Source organism: Struthio camelus, chromosome 1, assembly GCF_040807025.1.
Source record: "Struthio camelus isolate bStrCam1 chromosome 1, bStrCam1.hap1, whole genome shotgun sequence".
In the NCBI taxonomy this organism is placed as follows: Eukaryota; Metazoa; Chordata; class Aves; order Struthioniformes; family Struthionidae; genus Struthio; species Struthio camelus.
Window position 1 is genome coordinate 775,242 of NC_090942.1, and position 22,150 is coordinate 797,391.

The 22,150-nt window shown below is 67.3% G+C and overlaps 2 protein-coding genes across 15 annotated transcripts in view; one reads left to right on the forward strand and one right to left on the reverse strand.

Moving 5' to 3' along the window:
- Positions 1–1,868: 1,868 nt before the first annotated feature.
- ADM2 (adrenomedullin 2) lies at positions 1,869–19,908 on the reverse strand. 2 transcript variants are annotated; one of them, XM_068941369.1, is made up of 3 exons: positions 19,598–19,908; positions 5,970–6,101; positions 1,869–2,616 (listed from the first exon to the last, which is right to left on the reverse strand). In XM_068941369.1, the coding sequence occupies exons 2-3, from the start codon at positions 6,074–6,076 to the stop codon at positions 2,007–2,009; spliced, it is 717 nt and encodes a 238-aa protein (XP_068797470.1). In that variant the 5' UTR covers positions 6,077–6,101; positions 19,598–19,908; the 3' UTR covers positions 1,869–2,006. The 2 variants fall into 2 exon arrangements, with proteins under 2 accessions (XP_068797470.1, XP_068797554.1); XM_068941453.1 differs by lacking the exon at positions 19,598–19,908 and adding an exon at positions 6,310–6,330.
- The window catches only part of SBF1 (SET binding factor 1), a 100,119-nt gene continuing 96,796 nt past the window's right edge, over positions 18,828–22,150 (forward strand). For 10 of the 13 annotated variants that reach the window (XM_068940484.1, XM_068940728.1, XM_068940800.1 and 7 more), the window contains exon 1: positions 18,840–18,989. In XM_068940484.1, the coding sequence (XP_068796585.1) occupies positions 18,935–18,989 (55 nt within the window). In that variant the 5' untranslated portion in view covers positions 18,840–18,934. Of the gene's footprint in view, positions 18,990–22,150 lie in introns of all 13 variants that reach the window. The other 3 variants (XM_068940866.1, XM_068941273.1, XM_068941056.1) reach the window with 2 other exon arrangements.

A 22,150-nucleotide genomic window follows, 5' to 3' on the forward strand; every position in this document is an offset into this window, starting at 1 on the left:
GGCTGGAGCCGGGACCGGGACCGGGGCTGGAGCCGGGACCGGGACCGGGGCTGGAGCTGGAGCTGGAGCCGGGACCGGGGCCGGGGCTGGAGCCGGGACCGGGGCCGGGGCTGGAGCCGGGACCGGGACCGGGGCTGGAGCCGGGACCGGGACCGGGGCTGGAGCTGGAGCTGGAGCCGGGACCGGGGCCGGGGCCGGGGCTGGGGCTGCAGCTGGGACCGGGACGGGGGTTGGGGCTGGGGCTGGAGCTGGAGCCGGGACCGGAACCGGGGCTGGGGCTGGAGCCGGGACCGGGACGGGGGCTGGAGCTGGAGCTGGAGCCGGGACCGGGGCCGGGGCTGGAGCCGGGACCGGGGCTGGGGCTGGGGCTGGAGCCGGGGCCGGGACCGGGGCTGGAGCTGGAGCTGGAGCCGGGGCCGGGGCTGGAGCCGGGACCGGGGCCGGGGCCGGGGCTGGAGCCGGGACCGGGCCGGGCTCCGGGGGCCGCCGGTGCCCCGGCCGCGCGGGGGCTCCAGGAGGGGGGCGGCTGCCTGCAGCGGGTGCAGCCGGGCCGCGCTCCCCCCACCCTGGGCGGCTGCACTCACCGGGCACCGTCCTCGCGCCCGGCCGCAGCACCGGCCTGCCCAGGCTGGGGACCGGGACCGGGACCGGGACGGGGACAGGAGTGGGGCCAGGAACCGGGACAGGGACAGGAGCGAGGAGAGAACGGGGATGGGGATGGGGACAGCAACAGGGATGGGGACAGGGACAGAGACACAGGGATGGGGCTGGGGATGGGAGCAGGGAGTGGGACGGGGGCCAGGAGCGGGGCTGCAGGACCCAGCCTTGCCCCCGCTGCCCGAGCTCAGCGCCGCCCTGCGTCCCCGGGGGCCCGCCGAGAGCCGGCCCCAGCCCGGCCGCGGGGCTGCGGGAGGTGCGGGGGGGGACGGGGCATCACGGGAAGGAGCAGGGCCATCCGCCACAGCCAGCGCGGGACCTGGGTGCTCCGGGGCCCAGCCTGGCCACGCACCCCACACACGGCGGGCAGCAGGGTCCGGCCCTGCGCTGCACCTCCCGGGCTGAGACCTCCACTGCCAGGGCGCTCTGCTCGGCCGCAGGGACCCCGGGACCATCAGCGGGGTCTGCGTGGCCCTGGGGTGGCAGGGCTTTGGGGAGGGGGCAAGGTGACCGGGGCAGCACAGGGTGCTGCAGCTGTGCCTGGTTCATGGGGTGCTGCACCCACACCCAGCTCGCGGGATGCTGTGCCCATGCCCAGTTCGTGGGGTGCTGCACCCATGCCCAGCTTGTGGGGTGCTGCAGCTGTGCCTGGCTCGCAAGGTGTTGTACCCATGCCCAGCTTGCAGGGTGCTATGCCCAGTTCATGGGGGGCTGCATGTGTGTCCAGCTCGCAGGGTGCTGCGCTCATGCCCAGTTCGTGGGGTGCTGCGCCCGTGCACGGTTCATGGGGTTTTGCATCTGTGCCCAGCTCGCAGGGTGCTGTGCCCATGCCCAGTTCGTGGGGTGCTGTGCACGTGCCTGGCTTGCAGGGTGCTGCACCTGGGCCCAGTTCGTGGGGCGCCCGCCCCCTCGCCGCACTGCGTGCCACGGCAGCACCGTGCCGGGGCCGCTTGGCGCAGGCGGCGGCGAGTCAAGCTGCTGAGTCAGAGGGGAGCGCGGCCAGCGGCTCGGCCCGGCCGGCTTGCACAAGGCCCCGGCGCTGCTGCAGTCAGCAGGACGCCCGGCGGCCGGGCGCCCCTTGGACCCATGGTCAAGGGCCCCAGCGGGGGGCCGGGCTGCCACCCACGGCCACGGGTCGCCACGGGCCAGCGGCTCCCACGGCCCCTAGAGCCGCCGCGCCGTGGGGCACGGCCGCCCCGTCCCGCGCCGGGGCTCCGGGCTGCCGGCTCGCCGGGGCCGGGCTGGGGGCTGCGCACGGAGCCGAGGTGGCAGTTGGGCTCTGCAAGCGCTTTAGCACTTGCTCCGGTGGCACAGGCGGGCGGGAGGCGGGGGCCGCGCCAGCCCGGCGCTCAGCCGTAGCTGTGGGGGCTGTTGGGGTTCATGGGGGACGAGTCCTGGCGGCCCGACTGGCCCATGAGCTGCCACAGGCGGTGGCTGAGGTTCTGCACCTGGCAGGTGCCCAGCACGCAGCCCACCCGCATCAGCTGCGCGTGGTGCAGGCGGGCGCCCGCGTGCCGCCGGCCTCGCCGCTGGCCGGGCTGCGGGGCCGGCCGGGCACCGCGCTGCCCCGCGAGCCGCAGCGGGAGCCGTGGGACGAGCCGTGGGCGATGCCGTGGGGTGAGCTGCGGACCGCGCCGCGGGATGAGCAGGGGTCCGTGCCGCGGGCGATGCCGCGGGGCGAGCCGGGGTCCGTGCCGCGGGATGAGCTGCAGACCGTGCCGCGGGCGATGCCGTGGGATGAGCAGGGGTCCGCGCCGCGGGGCGAGCCGGGGTCCATGCTGCGGGCGATGTCGCGGGGCGAGCCGGGGCCCGTGCCGCGGGGCGAGCTGCTTGCGCCGGGGGCCGCCGGCAGGCTGCAGGGCGACAGCCGGCTGCAGCCCCGGGCGGTGGTGGAGGAGCAGGGGGGACGCCGGTGGCGGGTGCAGCGAGGCCGCGGAGCGTCTCCGGTCCGGGGGCGCCCTGCAAGAGAGGGACGCGGGCGTCAGAGCGGGGGTCCCGGCCGGCGCCGGCAGGAGGCGGCCGAGGCAGAGAGGGCAGGGAGCCGCCGCTGCCGGAGGAGGAGGCGGCCGGGGGAAGCTGCTACCTGCAGCGGCACACGTACTCCTGGCGTCACGCTGCAGCCGCCAGCGAGACGGGCCGGAGGCGCCTGCCAGCATCAAAGGCTGCAGCCCGCAGACGAGCCTATTCCCACCCGTCCAAACCCGCCGGGCTCCGGGGCGGAGGGGAGCCCGGCCTGCCCACGGCCCCGGGCGGCCCTGCCGGCGGGACGAGCCTCGCCGGGGCGCTGGGGCCGAGCCTGCGTGCGCCCGCCTTCCCCGCGCCCCCCGCACCCGCGCAGCCGGGACCCCCGCTCCGGACAGAGCCCCTCAGCCACACACCCGCTGTAACCCCAAACACACACACGCACCCCCGGTTGGCATGCACAAATACAGACAGACACGCACTCTGCAACCCACACACGCGCACGCCCCAGCATGCATGCACACACGCACGCACACCGTAACCCCCCCCGCACGCACAAGTACACACATGTCCTGCTGCGCACGCACGCACTCCGCAACCCCCATGCACACGCAGCTGAGCGCACGTCCTGGCATGCACAGGCGCACACACACACGCAGCTGCACACATGTCCTGGCATGCACAGGCACATACACACTCACTCCATGACCCCCATGCACACACACACATCTCTGCATGCACATGCACACACACACTCTAACCCCCATGCGCATACATCTCTGCATGCACACGCACACGCACTCCCCCATGCACACACATGCATGCACACACACATGCACTCTGTTACCCCCTGCACACACATGCACACACACGCACTCTGTAACTCCCACGTGCACGTCCCAACGTGCACATGCGCATGCACTCCATAACCCCCATGCACACATGTCCCGGCATGCACACACACACACTCTCCGTAACCCCCCTGCACACATGTGCACACACATCCTGCAGTGCACATGCACACACACACACACACACACACATGCACTCCATCACCCCCCTGTGTTCAGACCCTGGCGCACACGCGCAGCCCCGGGCTCCCCTCGCTCCCCTGCCCAGGCCCCGGGGCTGCCGGCACCGTCCCGGCCCACGACCCACGGCGGACACAGCCCAGCACAGAGCCACTGCCCGCCGCCCCCTCGCCCCGCTCCCGCGGTGCCCCGGGACCCCGCGGCCCGGCCTCCCCCTCCTCCTGGGGGAGGGAGGCTCCCGGCCGCGGCCGGCGGTGCAGCCCGGAGCGCCGCGCAGGGCTCCCTTGCAGCTGGCGCCCGGGGCAGGAAGCGGCGCCGGGGACGGGAGCGGGTGCCGGACGGCTCATCCCGGCGCAGCTCGGCCGGGGTCGAGGCCGGACACCGCTTGGCCCCGAGCCCTGGGGAAGAGGGACAGAGGCCAAATTCCTGCAGCCCCGCGGAGAGACAGGAAGCCTCCGCCGGGACGAGGCCTCGGCGCTCGCCTGCCCCTTCCCCGGGGCTTGTTTACAGGAGGCAGCTGGTGCCCGGAAACACCGGGAGCGGGAGCGTCCCGGCCGGCAATGCCCGGCCCGCACCTCTGGGGACTTTCCCGGCAAGCTCTTTTGCAGGCAGCACCGCGATGCCTCTCCCACTGCTCCGAGACCGAAAAGTCCCTGTGCCAGATTCCCACAGATCCCTGCTGGCAGCGGAGTTTCCCTTCCCGCCGCAGCTTGGCCTCGCGCCGCCCGCGCCCGGTGCGTCCGGCCGCCCGTGGGACCCGGCGCCGCCGCCGGCCGCCGCTGCCCGCCGCCCTCCCCGCGCGGAGCCGGCACCGGGGCTGAGCCCCGGCCCGCTCCTCCAGCGGCCCCGCGCGCGCCGGGGGCACACACACGCCTGTGCGCGGCCGGTCTCCGGGGGGCTTAATCCCGTTTCAGGGTTCCTCAGGCAGCAGAAAGCTCCGACGAGGTATCCGCGCTCCACGCAGCCTCTGCACGCGCGGGCGCGCTCGCAGCGCCGGGCCCCGGGCAGGCGCGTGCAGCCACACACACCCCGGCCGGCCCTGGCACGCGCACAGGCGCATGGTCCACGTCTCGCACAAGCACGCAGACCCTCTCCGGTCTGTGCAAACACGCAGACCCCGTCCAGTGCTTGCACACCCGCACACCATCCAGCCTTCGTGCACATGCACTTGCACACCTGCACACACGCACTCGCACACCGTCCTGCCCTCGCACGCACAGGTTCAGCACTGGCTCTCGCGCGCTCCAGAAGCTGCTCGCTAAACTCACTGTCCCTGGCACTTTCCGGCTGAGATCTCTGCGCGCTGCTGGATGCACTAATTAGTTCATTAAGCCCCAGCACAGCCCGGCCCGCTGCCGGGCGCCCACCCGGGCCAGCCGCCACGGGAGCCAGGGCCGGCCCGGGGCTGCGCAGCTGATGCAACCCAGGGAGCACCCGGCCCCGATCCTTCCGCCTCGCTCGCGCACCCGTTTCTCCGGCAGGGAGAGGCACGGCCAACACCACGGCGCTACAGGCCACGCAGCCAGCGGAGCACGCGGCTTCGAGCGCCTCGAGGTGACCCGGCCAGCCCGCGCCGCCCCAGCACACGAGCTCGCCCTCTGCTCCGCGGCCCTGCTCCCGGCTGGGGGCTGCCGGCCGGACCCTGCCCGAAGCCCGGCGGCGACCCGCGGGGTGGAGGGACGGACGGGCACCAACGGGCGCACAAAGATGGCGGGGGGAGGCTGGAAGCGGGATACAGCCCCTGCGGGAAGGAGGGCAGGTGCAGCCGGGTGCGGAGCCCCGCTGTGGGGCTGCGTCCAGCCCAGGACCGCTCGGCGGCTGGGGGTGGCACAGAGAGGCTTTGCCCTGGGTGGGGGGCAAGGCTGGGTCCCGCGCAGAGGGTGCCGGGGTGGGGGGGGTAGGGCTGCACCCTGGACAGGGCGTGCATCCCAGGTAGGGGCTGCGGGGCTGCACCTCAGGCAGGGGGGGGCAGGGGCTGCGCCCCTTGCAAGAAGCTGTGCCCTGGGCAGGGGCGCATGGGGCAGGGGGTGCAGGGAGCTGCACCTCGGGCAGGGGGGCCAGGGGCTGCGTCCCAGGCAGGGAGCTGCACACCGGACAGGGGTGCATCGGGCAGAGGGTGCGGGGCTGTGTCCTGGGCAGGGGGTGCACCGGGCAGGGGGGCCAGGGGCTGCGTCCCAGGCAGGGAGCTGCACCCCGGACAGGGGTGCATCGGGCAGGGGGTGCGGGGCTGTGTCCTGGGCAGGGGGTGCACCGCGCAGGGGGTGCGGGGAGCTGCGCCCCGGGCCGGGCCGCGGCGGAGGCGCCGCGCTGCGGTCTCACCTGTGCTGGGGCGAGCGGCCCGCGGGCAGGGGCCGGCAGCCGGGCAGCTCCAGCAGACACAGCACCAAGCTGATGCAACCCAGTGCAAGCGGCGCCGGGGCTCTCATGGCGGGGCCGGGGCCGGGGCCCGGGCTGCAAGAGAGGAGGAAGGCTCGGCGCTCGGCACGGCGGGGAGGGCGCCGGCACCCGGCATCCGGCACCGGCGCCGACCCGCTCCGCCTGCCCGGCCCCCCCGGTGCCCTCCGCTCCCCCGGGCGGTCCCGCCGCGCCGCAGGGCTCCCTGCTCCGCCCGCCGGCCCGGCCCGGCGCTCCCGGGCCCCGCGCCGCTCCCCGGCTCTACCTGGGCCGGGCCGGGCCGGCGGCTCCGGGCGCTGCGCCGCGCCGCGCCGGCTGCCGGTACCGGCGGCGGCTCCGAAGCGGGAGCGGGACCCGGGGCTGGAGCTGGAGCGGGACCCGGAGCCGGGGTTGGAGCCGGAGCCGGGGCTGGAGCCGGGCCGAGCGCTCGCTCGCTCGCTCGCTCGGAGCTGGGCTCCCCGCCCCGGCCCAGGTTAAATATTGCTGGGCTCGGCTCGGCGCGGCGAGGAGGAGCGAGCGGCGAGGAGGAGCCACGGCCGCCGGGCAGCCCGGCCCCGCCGTCCCGCCGTCCCGCCGCCCCCGGCCCCGCTGCCCCTACTGCCCCCGGCCCCGCCGTCCTGCTGCCCCGCTGCCCCGGGCCCCGCCGTCCCGCTGCCCCCGGCCCCGCCGTCCCGCCATCCCGCTGCCCCCAGCCCCACTGCCCCTACTGCCCCCGGCCCCGCTGCCCCCGGCCCCGCCATCCTGCTACCCCCGGCCCCGCCGTCCCGCTGCCCCCAGCCCCACTGCCCCTACTGCCCCCGGCCCTGCCGTCCTGCTGCCCCCAGCCCCGCCATCCCGCCGTCCCGCTGCCCCCGGCCCCGCCGTCCCGCTGCCCCCAGCCCCACTGCCCCTACTGCCCCCGGCCCCGCTGCCCCTGGCCCCGCTGCCCCCGGCCCTGCCGTCCCGCTGCCCCCAGCCCCACTGCCCCTACTGCCCCCGGCCCCGCCGTCCCGCTGCCCCCGGGCCCCGCTGCCCCGCTGCCCCCGGCCCTACCGTCCCGCTGCCCCGCTGCCCCTACTGCTCCCGGCCCCGCCGTCCCGCTGCCCCCGGCCCCGCCGTCCTGCTGCCCCGCTGCTCCCGGCCCCGCCGTCCCGCTGCTCCCGGCCCCACCGTCCCGCTGCCCTGGGCCCCGCTGCCCCCGGCCCCACTGCCCCTACTGCCCCGGGCCCCGCCGTCCCGCTGCCCCCGGCCCCACCATCCCACCGTCCTGCTGCCCCCGGCCCCGCCATCCTGCTGCCCCCGGGCCCCGCCGTCCCGCTGCCCCGCGGCCCCACCGTCCTGCTGCCCCGCTGCCCCCAGCCCCACTGCCCCTACTGCCCCCGGCCCCGCCATCCTGCTGCCCTGCTGCCCCGGGCCCCGCCGTCCTGCTGCCCCTGGCCCCGCCATCCCGCCGTCCCACTGCCCCCAGCCCCACCGTCTCGCTGCCCCGGCCCTGCCGTCCTGCTGCCCTGGGCCACGCTGCCCCCGGCCCTGCCGTCCCGCTGCCCCGGGCCCCGCTGCCCCGCTGCCCCCGGCCCCACTGCCCTGCTGCTCCAGCCCCACTGCCCCAGCCCCACCATCCCACTGCCCCTCGCCCTGCCGTCCTGCTGCCCCCAGCCCCACGACCCCCCTGCCCTTCTGCACCCAGCCCTGCTGCCCCACTATCCCACTGCCCTGGCCCCACCCCGCTGCCCCACCATCCTGCTGCCCCACTGGCCCAGCTCCACCACCCCGCCGTCCTGCTGCCCCCGGCCTCGCTGTCCCGCTGCCCTGGCCCCACTGCCCCGGCCCCACCACCCCGCAGTCCCGCTGCCCTGCTGCACCCAGCCCCACTGCCCCATTGTCCCACTGCCCCACCATCCTGCTGCCCCGACCCAACCGTCCCGCTGCCCCGGCCCCACTGCCCCACTGCTCCAGGTCCTGCTGCCCTGCTACCCTGGCCCCACTGCCCCATCCCGCTGCCCCCAGTCCCACTGCCCCTGGCTCCCCCGAGGCCTCCAGCCCCCCCACCCTGGTGGCTGCGTCCCCAAGCGCCACCACTGCGATCCCGCTCAGCGCTGGCCGGGGGGGGGTGAGACGGGGCTGGCAGAAACCCACCCTGCGGCTGGGAGGGGGCTGGGGCCGGGGATCCCGGGCTCCCCCCCGGCACCAACGTCCGCCCGGGCTGGTCGGAGCCGCCCCGGGCAGCACCGGGCCCTGCCGAACGCCGGGGCGGCTGCGGCGGGGGCTGCCCCACACCCCCCACCGCCCCCCACCCGCGGGGCCGGGAGCTGGGGCGCAGGCCAGGCCCCGTGCTCGGGGGGGGGAACCTCGGCCGCGGGCACCCGGCCGGCTGCGCTGCCCCGTGCCGGCTGCGGGCTGGGGGCTGCCCGGCGCCCCGGCTCGGCCCGCAGCCCGCGCCAGGGTCGGCCCCGCTCCGCCGCGGCCGCCGGCCGCCCTTCCCGCAGGGCCACCCCGGCGCGTCGCCCTCCCGCAGGCGGCAGCCGGCTCGGCGGGACGTGCGCGTGCAGGTCCCTGCTCCCAGCGCTAGTGCGGGTTAATGTTTCCAAACATCACACGGGACCTCTTAGAGCCCTGAAAGGATGTAACGCGCCGAGGTCGGACCAGCCCTGCAGTTCCCTCCCGCGAGGATGCTCCCCGGCCCCCTGCGAGCCGGCCTCGCTCGGGCAGAAACCCCATTGCGCCGCGGCGGCGGGGCTCTCCGGGGGCGACCCAAAGAGCCGGCCGGCGCCGCGGGCCAGGCCAGGTTTTGGGACGAGGCCAGCACAAAGCAAAGCGGCGAGGGGTCCGGCCGCAGGACGGCTGGGAGGGGAGGGTGAGCACGATGCGGCGGAGAGACGCCGAGGCAGCGGGAACCCCTGCCTTGCGCCAAAGCATCCGGGGCAAATTGCCACGTGCCGCCCGGCAGGCGCAGCGCTGCCGAGCCCCAGCGCCCGGCCGCTGGATGTCCGGCCCCCTCGCCGGCCGCGCCACCCCCGCCGAGGCCTCCTCGCGCCGGAGCCGGAGGCCTCCAAATGCTCCAAATCGCTCGGATTCTTCTGCATTATCAGGACACAAAGGCTTCAAACGCTCCGCGTTCTCCCCGTGCAGGAGGATTTGCAGCAGCACCTGATCATGTGTCGGCAGGGACGCCCCAGCCCGGCATGGGAGCGGGGGCGCTGCGGGAGGCATCGGCGCGGGACACATCGGCACAGGATACATCAGCATGGGAGTCATTCGCACAGGACGCACCGGCGCGGGAGGCATCGGCATGGGATGCACCGGCATGGGATGCACCGGCATGGGATGCACCGCTGTGGGATGCATCGCTGTGGGATGCATCGCTGTGGGATGCATTGGTGCGGGATGCACTGGCATAGGAGACATTGGTGCGGGACGCACCAGTGCTGGATGCATCATCAGGGGATGCACTGGTGTGGGAGGCATCGACGCAGGAGGCACCAGCATGGGATGCATCAGCGCAGGAGACATTGGCATGGGAGGCACCAGCACGGGAGACATCAGCGCGGGAGGCACCGGTGCGGAGCGCAGACCCCCACCGCGGGGGTTTGTTGTCATTCCCCGCAGCGGGAGCGGAGCAGCCTTCGCCACCACCCTGGCCCCCCGGGCAGCCAGCACTGTGGTCCCCGTCCCTCCGCCTTGCCCCCCCGGGTGCAATAGTTGTGGTATGCCGGATTTGTCCGCTTGTTTGTTGCCGGATCATCCCAGAGACAGAAAAACACACGAAAGCAATGTAAGAAAAGTGCAGCCCTGTACACACAGCCCCGCACAGACACGGCGGCGGCCCCGCAATGGCGCATGGCGCTGTTCACCGCACCTCCCAGCTCTGCCTCATGTCCTGGTTGTGCCCCCCACGTCCTGGCTCTGCCCCATGTCCCAGCTCTGCCCCACATCTCAGCCCTGCCCCACATCCCAGCCCTGCCTCACGTCTCAGCTCTGCCCCACGTCCCAGCTCTGCCCCAACACATCGTGGCTCTGCCCCACATCCTGGCTCTGCTGCACCGCGCGGGGTTGAGGGGAGCGGTGCCAGAGCTCGACTGCGTAGTGCGGGGCTGTGGAGGCATCTGCCAGGAACAGCTTTCATGCTGGCCTGGAAAATCCCCAATTAGACGGAAATTTGGGGGAATTCTCCTGGAAAAACCAACATCATGGGAAATCACAGAATCACAGAATGCCTGGGGTTGGCAGGGACCTCTGGAGATCATCTAGTCCAACCCCCTGCTCAAGCAGGGTCACCTAGAGCACATTGCACAGGATCATGTCCACACGGGTTTTGAAGATCTCCAGGGAAGGAGACTCCACTACCTCTCTGGGCAACCAGTGCCAGTGCTCTGTCACCCTCACAGGAAAGAAGTTTCTCCTCATGTTCAGACAGAGCTTCCTGTGCTTCAGTTTGTGCTCGTTGCCTCTTGTCCTGTCACTGGGCACCATGCAGAAGAGACTGGCCCCATCCTCTCGACACCCTCCCTTCAGATACTTGCACACATTGATGAGATCCCCTCCCAGTCGTTTCTTCTCCAGGCTGAAGAGTCCCAGCTCTTTCAGCCTTTCCTCCTAGGAGAGATGCTCCAGGCCCTTCATCATCTCAGTAGCCCTCCGCTGGGCTCTCTCCAGTAGCTCCATGTCTCTCCTGTCCTGGGGAGCCCAGAACTGGACATCCCCAGGATGCCTTTGGCCTTCTTGGCCACAAGGGCACATTGCTGCCTCATGCCTGCCACCTGCAGAGCTGCGTCTGCTGTCCGAGGGTCTGTCTGGGTTGAAGCCTCAGCCACAGCCGATGCAGCACCTCCAGCAGCCACGGGGGAACGTGCTCTGTGGCGTGTCATGACCATGCCCGGGGAAGGACACAGTGCTATGGGAAATGAAGGTGCCTTCTTGCCTTCTGGCGCCCTTCTGCACAAACTGCTGCGTCTGTTGGCTGCCTCTGTTCGCTGCGCCCAATTTGTCAAGCAAATTGCTGCAAGGTGGGAAGGAAACGCTGAAAAACTCCCGGGCCGTAACCGGAGTGCCGCAGCGTGCCAGCTGCGGAGGTGCAGGTCCACATCCCGCCTTGGCCCGGCCCCGGAGCCGCGGGAGCTGCGGAAGCCACGGAGCCGGGAGCTGGGGCCGCGCTGGGACGGCCGGACACAGCAAAGCCATCGGTGCTCGACGCAACTGTCGTCGCGCTGGCACCTGCACACGCGGCGGGGCCGGGGCCGGCGGCAGGGCCAGCGGGATGCGGGGAGCAGTGGCTTCCAAAACTGTGGTCGCTTGAGTCCGCCCTAAGGTTTTTAAACCTGAACTTATTTGTCAGGGGCCAGGACAGCAATTTTCCAGGGTTTTAATACCCCTTAGTAGGGAGAAGCAGGAGCTTTGCCGGGGCAGACGGCTGTGTGCTGGGGCTTCGCGTCCGCGGCTCAGCCCGGACCGAGCTGCAGGGCAGCGCGGAAACGAGCATCCTGGCGACGAAGCTCAGACTGAACCCATGCTAGTGATTGCCAGGCTGTGTTTAAGGGAAAAAACGCTGTTTTTAACACAGCAGTGTTGTGTTTGTGCACAACACCGAGCTCTGCAGGAACCTCCTTGACTGTTTGTGCTCTGCAGGAACCTCCTTGACTGTTTGTGCCTAGCTGTGCTGTCTTCCCAGCAGATGTCAGGGTGGTTGAAGTCGCCCATGAGAACCAGGGCCTGTGATCGTGAGGCTACTTCCAGCTGTCTGTAGAAGGCCTCACTGACTTCCTCTTCCTGATCAGGTGGCCTGTAGTAAGCCCCCAGCACTGTGTCACCCATGTTAGCCTGCCCTTTAATCCTGACCCATAGGCTCTCCACTTGCTCTTCATCCACCCTGAGGCAGAGCTCCACACATTCTAGGTGCTCCCTCACATAAAGACTAACTCTACCACCTCGCCTTCCTGGCCTGTCTTTCCTAACAAGCACGTAGCCATCCATGACAGCATTCCAGTCATGTGAACTATCCCACCACATCTCTGTAACTGCAATGAGATCATGGCCCTGCGACCGCACACAGATCTCTAACTCTTCCTGCTCATTCCCCATGCTGCGTGCATTGGTATACAGGCATTTCAGAGAGCCAATCGAGCATGCAGGCTCCCCAGGAGAGGTGCAAGAGGATCCTCCATAGCCAAGTCCCGTATGCACTCCCCTGGCTGTATGTACCTGCTGGAGGCATCCTGACTTGAGGAGTGTTTTACCCTGTCACTATACCACTCCCCTTCCCCCATCTTGCCTAGTTTAAAGCCCTCCTTACCAGGCTGGCCAACCTGTTGGCAAAGACGCGCGTGCCCCGCTTGGTAAGGTGGATCCCATCGCTCCCCATCAGCTGTTGATCTTCAAACAGGGTCCTGTGGTTGTAGAAACCAAAATCCTGCTGCCAACACCAGCGACGCAGCCATTAACTTGAAGAATCTGTCTACTCCTCCTCCCATCCTTCCCCCTCACAGGCAAGATTGAGGAGAAAACGACCTGGGCTTCCAGACCCTTGACCACCATTCCCAGAGCTCTGAAGTCCTGTTTGATGGTTTCCAGTTTGCCTTTTGTGTCATTAGCGCCCACATGGAGGAGCAGCAGAGGGTAGTAGTCCGATGCATGGACAAGCCTTGGCAGTCTTTCCACGACATCTCTTATTCGAGCCCCTGGCAGGCAGCAAACCTCTCTGGGCAAGAGGTCCGGTCGGCAGAGAGGTGCCTCTGTCCCCTGCAGCAGGCAGTCACCCACAACAATCACTCGCTGTTTCTTCCGGGAGTTCCTGCACGGCACAGGGTCTGCCAGGCCAGTTGCCTCCCTTGGAGCCATGCCCAGCTCCTCCTTGGCTTGGAGGGTGCTAAACTTGTTCTTCAAGGGTAAGTCTTGAGGAGGAGCAAGAGCCTTTCTCCTTCTACGAGAGGTCACCAGCTTCCAGCTCTCTTCAGCAGTGTTATGATGGACCGTTACACACAGTACAGAGCCCTCCGACAACTCTGCTGCAGTGGGGGCTGGGACTCCTGGAGCTGCACAGCCTCCGAGAACGCCCTGTCCATCTCCTGCTCATCTTCTCGGATGCTACGCAGCCTACTCACTTCCTCCCATAACTCCTTGACCTGACAATATAAGTGATAAAGCACAGCACACCTCACGCAGGAGAGCTGACTGTCAGCCCAGGCCTTGCGGAGAGGCCCCAGGCACTGCCTGCAGCCTGCCACCTGCAGAGCTGCGTCTGCTGTCCGAGGGTCTGTCTGGGTTGAAGCCTCAGCCACAGCCGATGCAGCACCTCCAGCAGCCACGGGGGAACGTGCTCTGTGGCGTGTCATGACCATGCCCGGGGAAGGACACAGTGCTATGGGAAATGAAGGTGCCTTCTTGCCTTCTGGCGCCCTTCTGCACAAACTGCTGCGTCTGTTGGCTGCCTCTGTTCGCTGCGCCCAATTTGTCAAGCAAATTGCTGCAAGGTGGGAAGGAAACGCTGAAAAACTCCCGGGCCGTAACCGGAGTGCCGCAGCGTGCCAGCTGCGGAGGTGCAGGTCCACATCCCGCCTTGGCCCGGCCCCGGAGCCGCGGGAGCTGCGGAAGCCACGGAGCCGGGAGCTGGGGCCGCGCTGGGACGGCCGGACACAGCAAAGCCATCGGTGCTCGACGCAACTGTCGTCGCGCTGGCACCTGCACACGCGGCGGGGCCGGGGCCGGCGGCAGGGCCAGCGGGACGCGGGGAGCAGTGGCTTCCAAAACTGTGGTCGCTTGAGTCCGCCCTAAGGTTTTTAAACCTGAACTTATTTGTCAGGGGCCAGGACAGCAATTTTCCGGGGTTTTAATACCCCTTAGTAGGGAGAAGCAGGAGCTTTGCCGGGGCAGACGGCTGTGTGCTGGGGCTTCGCGTCCGCGGCTCAGCCCGGGGCGCGGGGAAGGGGCGGCGAGCGGGGCGGTGAGGCTTGCGGGTGACACGGCGGTGGGCCGAGCTGCAGGGCAGCGCGGAAACGAGCATCCTGGCGACGAAGCTCAGACTGAACCCATGCTAGTGATTGCCAGGCTGTGTTTAAGGGAAAAAACGCTGTTTTTAACACAGCAGTGTTGTGTTTGTGCACAACACCGAGCTCTTGCTGGCCGAGAGACGGTCCGGATGCTCCAGCCGAAGGGAACCGGCGAGAAGGTGCTGGGAGGAGGCAGCCGGGGCAGGAGGTCGGGGGCGCCCCAGCCTGCACGCAGCATCCTGCCATGGGGGCGCCGGCCCCGGGGAGCGGAGGAAAGGGGGGAAAAACGTCGCGGAGACTCTGAACAGCTCCCCGGCGAGGGGCCGGGGGCCAGGAATGGCTTCGGAGGTGGGTGAGGGACGTGGGGCTGAGCGGCCGAGCTGCGTCTGGGGAAAAAGGGGGATGAGGGGCTGCCGGGCCAGCAGGAGCCACATAATGGCTGGGGGGGCCCTGTCGCTGCCATCCCTGCTGGGGCCATCTCTGCTGGTGCCATCCATCTTGGTGACATCGGCACTAGTCCCGTCCTGTTGGTCCCATCCCTGCCAGGGGCCATCCCTGTCCGTGCCGACCCTGTCCAGGCCATCTCACAGAAGGGCTGAGGTTGGCAGGGACCTCTGGAGATCAGCCAGTCCAACCCCCTGCTCAAGCAGGGTCACCTAGAGCACATTGCACAGGATCACATCCACACGGGTTTTGAAGATCTCCAGGGAAGGAGACTCCACTACCTCTCTGGGCAACCAGTGCCAGTGCTCTGTCACCCTCACAGGAAAGAAGTTTCTCCTCATGCTCAGACAGAACTTCCTGTGCTTCAGTTTGTGCCCGTTGCCTCTTGTCCTGTCACTGGGCACCACGCAGAAGAGACTGGCCCCATCCTCTCGACACCCTCCCCTTCAGATACTTGCACACATTGATGAGATCCCCTCCCAGTCGTTTCTTCTCCAGGCTGAAGAGTCCCAGCCCTCTCAGCCTTTCCTCCTAGGAGAGATGCTCCAGGCCCTTCATCATCTCAGTAGCCCTCCACTGGGCTCTCTCCAGTAGCTCCATGTCTCTCCTGTCCTGGGGAGCCCAGAACTGGACCCAGCACTCCACGTGAGGCCTCCCCAGGGCTGAGGAGAGGGGCAGGATCACCTCCCTCGACCTGCTGCCAACACTCTGCCCAATGCACCCCAGGATGCCTTTGGCCTTCTTGGCCACAAGGGCACATTGCTGCCTCATGCTTCACTTGTTGTCCACCAGCACTCCCAGGTCCTTCTCTGCAGAGCTGCTCTCCAGCAGGTCAGCCCCCAGCCTGTCCTGGGCCAATGGGGGTTATTCCCCCCAGGGGCAGGAGCCTGCACTTGCCTTTGTGGAACTGCATGAGGTTCCTCTCCGCCCAGCTCTCCAGCCTGTCCACGTCCCCCTGAATGGCAGCACAGTCTTCTGGTGTGTCAGCCACTCCCCCCAGTTTAGTAGCATCGGCAACCTTGCTGAGGGTGCACTCTGCGCCTTCATCCAGGTCACTGATGAACACATTGAACAAGACTGGACCCACGACTGACCCCTGGGGGACACCGCTAGCTACAGGCCTCCAAGCAGACTCTGCACCACCGACCACAACCCTCTCAGCTCGGCCATCCAGCCAGTTCTCAATCCACCTCGCCGTCCACTCATCCAACCCACACTTCCTGAGTTTACCTAGGAGGATGTGAGGGGAGACGGTGTCAAAAGCCTTGCTGAAGTCCAGGGAGACAACATCCACTGCTCTGCCCTCCTCTACCCACCCAGTCCTTCCATCACAGGAGGCTAGCAGGTTGGTCAAGCATGATTTCCCTTTGGTGAATCCGTGCGGACTACTCCGGATCACCTTCTTGTCCTCCAGATGCTTAGTGAGGACCTCCAGGATGAGCCGTTCCATCCCCTTTGCAGGGGTGGAGGGGAGGCTGACAACCCTGTAGTTCCCTGGCTCCTCCTCCTTGCCCTTTTGGAAGACTGGGGTGACGTTTGCTTTCTTCCAGTCCTCGGGCACCTCTCCTCATCTCCAGGACCTCTCAAAGATGAGCAAGAGTGGCCTAGCAGTAACATCCAGCAGCTCCCTCTGCACTCGCGGGTGCATCCCATTGGGGCCCATGGATTTGTGGATGTCAAGTTTGCACAAATGATCTCGAACCCGATCCTCCTGCACCAAGGGAGAGTCTTCCTTTCTCCAGACGTTCTCTCTTGTCCCCAGGGTCAGGAATTCCTGAGGACTGGCCTTAGCAGCGAAGACTGAAGCAAGGAAGGCATTCAGTAAATCTGCCTTCTCCGTATCCTTCGTTACCAGGGCCCCCGCCCCATTCAGCAGCGGGCCCACATTTTCCCTAGTCTTCCTTTTGTTCCTGATGTATTTGAAGAAGCCCTTCTTGTTGTCCTTGACATCTCTTGCAAGAGTTAATTGCAAATGGGCCCTTAGCCTTCCTCATTGCAGTCCTGCACACTCTGACAACGTCCCTATACTCCTCCCAAGTGGCCTGTCCCCTTTTCCACATTCTGTAGAGTTTATTCTTCTGTTGGAGTTTTGTCAGGAGTTCCTTGCTCATCCGTGCAGGTCTCCTGCCTGCTTTGCTGCACTTCTTCCTCAGAGGGATGCACCCGTCCGGAGCCTGGAGGAAGTGATGCTTGAATATTAGCTTTAATGCCGATCCCTCCGGTGCCATCGTTCCCGGTGCCGTCGTTCCCAGTGCCGATCCCTCCCGGTGCCGTTGTTCCCAGTGCCAAGCCCCCAGTGCCGTCCCGGCTGCCCCCGGCTCGTGCCTCCCGGCGCCGGCACATCCCGCCCTCGGCTGGTTCCCCGGTTCCATCCTCCTCCCGGCGCTCGCCGTGCGCCGGCCGCGCTCCGTTCCCTCCGGCGAGGCTCCCGGCTCACGGGGCTTGGCCGTGGCGGCGCCGGCTCCGCGCCTGCCCAGGGAAGGGCCCGGCTCCCGGCCGGCGAGTGGGGGCTCGGGATGGGGAAAGCCTCCGAGCGGGAGCCACCCGGGGCCGGGCTGCGGGGCGCGGGTGCCGCTGGTGGGGGGTTTGGCCGTGCCGTGGGTGCCTGGGCCCCGCACCGGGTCGCTGCGCGGGGCTGGGGTCAGGGCCGTGTCTGGCAAGGGGCTCTCGCTCACCCCCGGGCCCAGCCGCAGCCGTAGCGGGGAGGGGGCTCTGCGCACCTGGGGGGCCATGCATGGGGGGGCCGCGCACCGGCGGGGCCATGCACCAGAGGGGTCATGCACCGCGGGGGGCTGTCCACACTATGAGGGGACCGTGCACCATGGGGGTGTGTGCACGTGGGGGGCCGTGCACCGGGGGGTGCTGTGCACACTGTGGGGGGACCGTGCACCGTGGGGGGCTGTGCCCACTGCAAGGGGGCTGTGCACCAGGGGGCTGTGTGCACCTGGGGGGCCGTGCACCGGGGGGTGCTGTGCACACTGTGGGGGGACCGTGCACCGAGGGGGGCTGTGCACACTGCAAGGGGGCTGTGCACCAGGGGGCTGTGTGCACCTGGGGGGCCGTGCACCAGGGGTCTGTTCACATCTGGGGGAACTACGCATAGTGGGGGACCGTGCACTGTAGGGGGCTGTGCACACCTTGGAGGGGCATGCACTATGGGGGCTGTGCACACTGCAAGGGGGCTGTGCACTAGAGGGGCTGTGTGCACCTGGGGGGGGGTGTGCACCATGGGGGGCTGTGCAGCCTTGAGGGGGGCCGTGCACCGTGGGGGTATGCACATCTTTGGGGCCATGTACCATGGGGGGCTGTGCACACCTAGGGAGATCATGCACCACGGGGGACCATGCACCCAGCAGGAGGGGCCATGCACCATGGGGGTGTGTGCACCTGGAGGGGCCGTGCACCGGGGGGGGCTGTGCACACGTGGGGGGACTGGGCATGCCTGACAGGGGCATGCGCAGTGGGGGGCTGTGCACACCCAGGGGACGGTGTGCACAATGGGGAGGGCGCCCAGGCACAGCAGGAGGCTATGAGCAGCCAGGGGACTGTGCACATTGCGGGAGGGGGCCATGCACCGTGGGGGACTGTGCACACCTAGGGGGGCCGTGAAAACCCGGGGGAGCCATGCACACTGGGAGGTGGGGGGGGGGCCATGCACCGTGGGGGGCCGTGCACACCCGGGGGGCCGTGCACACTGGGAGGTGGGGGGGGGGCCATGCACCGTGGGGGCCGTGCATGCCCGGGGGGGGAGGGCCATGCACATCCCGGGGGCTGTGTGCACCTGGGGGGGGCCATGCACCATGGGGTTTGTGCGCATCTGGGGGGGCCATGCACACTGCGGGAGGGCCATGCGCCGTGGGGGGGGGCTGCACACATTCGGGGGGGGGCAATGCACACCTGGTGTGGGGCGTGCACCGCTGAAGGAAGCCATGCATGGTGGGGGGGGACATATACAAGCGGGGGGGGGGGGAGAATCCATGCACACTGGGGGGGGGCGCTGTGCACACCAGGGGCCCAATAATCGGGGGGACCGTGCGCAGGGGGAGGGGAGAGGCCGTGCCTAGCGGGGAGCCGTGCACATCGCGGCGGGGGGGGCATGCACACGGAGCGGGGGGGGCCGCGCACCCCGGGCAGGACGCTGCACCCCGCGGCGGCAGAGCACCGCGCACCCGGGGGCCGCCCCTACGGGACCGGGGGGGGGCGGAGCCGCCTTGGCTCCGCCCCCACGGCCAGCCCCGCCCCGCCCCCGGCCACCAGCCCCGCCCCCTATCCCCGCCCCCTCGCGGCGCGCCCAATGGGGCGGCGGCGGCCCGCCCCCGGCGGCGGCGGCGGCGGCGGCGGCGCAGGCGCAGTGCGGGCGCGGCCGGGCCGGGCCGTGCGAGGCGGCCAAGATGGCGGCGGGCGCGGGGGTGCGCCGCCGCGCGGGGAGGGCCGCGGGCGCCGCGGGGCTATGAACGCGGCGCGACTGGGGGCGCGCCCGGCCTCGCCATGGCCCGCCTCGCCGACTACTTCGTCCTCGTGGGCTACGAGATGGACAAGCGCGGTGAGGGCGCGCGGGGCGAGGCCGCCGCCGCCGCCGGTGGGGGTGGGGGGCGCGACCCGCTGTCACCCGCGGGGGGGGGGGAGGGGCGCCGCGCGCGGCCGTTGGCGCCGCCGCCACGCGCGCACGGCGGGGAGGGGGGAGGGGCCCCCGCGTTGCCACGCGCGCGTGGGGCCGGGCGCCCCCTGCGCTCCCCCCCCCCCGCGCGCTCCCGCGGCGGGGCTCGCGCGCCCGCGTCGCGCGTGGGGCGGCGGCGGCCGGCGGCTCCTCGCGCGCGACCCTGAAGCGTCGCGGTCGCCCCCTTGGCGGCGCGAGCCGCGTCCACGGCGGGGGACAGTGCCGCGCGTGTCCGCCCTCGCCGGCGCGGCGCTGGCCGAGCCGCAGGAGGGCGGAAAGCGGCGCCCCCTCCCCACGCCCGCGGGTGGCCTTCAGGCGCGGAGCGCTGCCTTCCGTCCTCGCCGCCGAGCGGGCTTTCCGCTGAGACACGCGCCTTCCAGGCTCCCTTTCGGCAGGTCTGTTCTCAGGGATGTTGTCCCTTTGTCCTCGGCCTGCCCGTGTCCTTATCCTCGGCGCTGGGGGTTGGCTCTCCTCCCGGGGTGCTTTCTTCTCACCTCTGGCGTTTAGCTGTTCCTGGTGGGAGTGAGCTTCTGTCGGCCTCGGAAACAAGGTTAAGCCTGCACAGAACGAGGAGCGTTTTACGGGAGCCTGTGCGACACGAGGAACGCTTCACAGAACCTGCGCTGAGAGCGTCTGAGCACCGCGTGTTCCCCGAGCAGGAGACCGTTGACCGAACTTGTTAGGACTGATAGAAGGGAATCCTCTTTCACGCACCCCGTGTCTCATTACCCTGCGGTTTTGATTATTACAGGAAGTTGTTGAGGCTGAGAGCTTAGCTGAAATTCTCAGCGGCCGCCTAGCTCTGTGGATGTAAGTGTTTGCGAAGTTGGGTGCTGACACGCTTCAGGATTTCCACACTGATCATCGATCTTGTCTGTCTTTTGTTCCAGAGCAAACCGATCGCCCCTTACGGGACCAGGGGAAGCATTTGGGTAGTGCAGAGTGGTACTACATTGCGCAGTAGAGCTGCGCTGAAAGGGCAGTTTCAGGAGAGCAATTCCAGAGTTTGGTCTGGAGAGTAGAAAGCCTGGTAAAGAGTTTCGGTGTCTTTGTGAGTTGCGTCTGATCACACGGAGTGGGGTTTATTTCGGATGCATTCCCCTGATATTACAGCATGCTGTAGTATCGGACAGTGGTTTTGTCCTGGTGTAGGAGAAGGAACTCTTTTTACCCAGAGCGTCCTCGTGCCGTCTCCAGGTTGGATGTGTGCGCCTTTGAGATCTGTCAAACGATGGTCAGCCCAGGCCTGTGTTGCCTGAGAACAGCTGCTGTGATCTCGGTAGAAATTAACAGGAGACTGGGAAGATGATTTGCAGCTGGACCACCTTTGACTGATTTCTGCGCCTTGTCTCTTGGGCTTCTAAACGTTTTGCTCCGCATCCTTTGCGCAGCTCAGCCTCCCTCATGGAATTATAGTAGCTACTCATATATGCAGCATAAAACTGGTGGTGGTTTCTAACAGTTACTAGCTGATCAGATGTGGCGGGGCTTGTAGAACAGGTGAGCGTTTTGATCGTGTGTTCCTTGTCTTAAGTTTTGGAAAGCTGGGTTTCAGAAGGGAAAAAGGGATGTATAAATGCCATGCACCCTTGGTGTCATTTGAGACTGGTTCTGGGAAGACGGACAGTGCTGTGGGGTTTAGTGGTTGATTTGAGTGGGACATTAGAAAGGAAAGAACTTGCGATTAATTATATTCTTCTGACTTAAGTATTCACTTAAAAAAAAAAAAAATCTGATGCATGTAATATAGGCCACAGAGCTGTCCTGAACTCATTTGTAATTGAGCTGGTACAGATCTTGACAAAACATCCAGTCTTGACCTGAAAATCATTAGTGGTTTTTTTTTGGTAGTATAAAAAAGCACCACCAGCTGAGGACCTTGTCCCAGAAATTAACTGTCCCACTTAAAAGCGTGTTTTATGCCTAGTTTCAGCTTCTGGCCTTGGATTTGAGAGATCCTCAAACCAGAAGATGCGGGCATATTATCATCAGCTTTGCTCCCTCTAAAGTACTTTTAGACTATAGTAGTGTTGTCTCCTCATCAGTGATGTGATTGTAAGTTGCAGAAAACTTCCGAAATTGTTGTTCAGGTGAACAGAATTCTTAGTGAAGTGAGGCTGGAGGTGTGCGGGGTCCGAGGTTTGACACTTGCTTCCCGACCTTGCTGCTGCCGCCGCTTCCGTAGGCCAAACGATGGAATTCTCAGCTTGGTATTTTGGCGCTGCCGCTGGGGACTTGGAGTCCTCGGGGGTCACTTTGCAATGAGGTTTTGTGATTGAGGATGGTTGTCTGGGATAATACATGGCTGTAGTCTACTCCATTTTTATACAAGTCAGGTGTGCTTTTTGCTTCTGGCTGTTGGCAATTTCTTAGCATCGCTCTCAGTCAGATAGTCCATGGCGGGAGGTGCTGAATTCTATCTTGGTTGCACTCAGGCATCAAACAGTCACGTGCCTTAAGCATGTCAAGGCTACCGGATTCGAAGGAGATAGTGTCCAAGAGAGCCTGAGAAACTTCCCCTGGCGAACTTGCATTTTCTTGCTGTTCAGATCACTGAGGAAAAAGTTACCTCAACAGAGTGAAGTATTCAAGAATCAGGGCAGTTGCACACTCTCAACCAAAGAACAAGAATGAAACTTGCCTGAAACCTTGCAAATGGCTGTTCTGGCCAGTGACACCTAAAGCAAAAAGCCTTTGCATCCCAGTTTGCAAGCGCCCAAGTGCTTTCCCAAGCTATGTGAAGACTGAAGTATGAGATGTTCAGAAGCAACGCTTGCGTTTAAACAAATTGCTAAGCCCTCATGAGAACTCGAGAGGATCAGTCTGCTAATGATGCAAAGGTTGCTTGATTTCTTTGTGACTGATTACTTGATTTTGGGGGTCAATCTGGCAGCGTTTATTCCCCACTTCCTGTTGTTCTGTTTTCACGTTCCTCCTCCCTAAAGGGAGCTTAGATAACGTTTGAAGGGAGGGCATGCTTCTCTCATCTGTGAGTGACTAATTGCTTTACTGGTTGGGTTAGTCTTGACAGAGCTGTAACCTGCGTG

Excerpts from the sequence above, each read along its gene's own strand:
- ADM2 (XM_068941369.1), bottom strand. The coding sequence starts at position 6,076 with ATGAGAGCCCCGGCGCCGCTTGCACTGGGTTGCATCAGCTTGGTGCTG. Across the intron at positions 2,617-5,969 it reads GGCCGCTCGCCCCAGCACAG|GGCGCCCCCGGACCGGAGAC; the intron begins GTGAGACCGCAG and ends CCTCTCTTGCAG.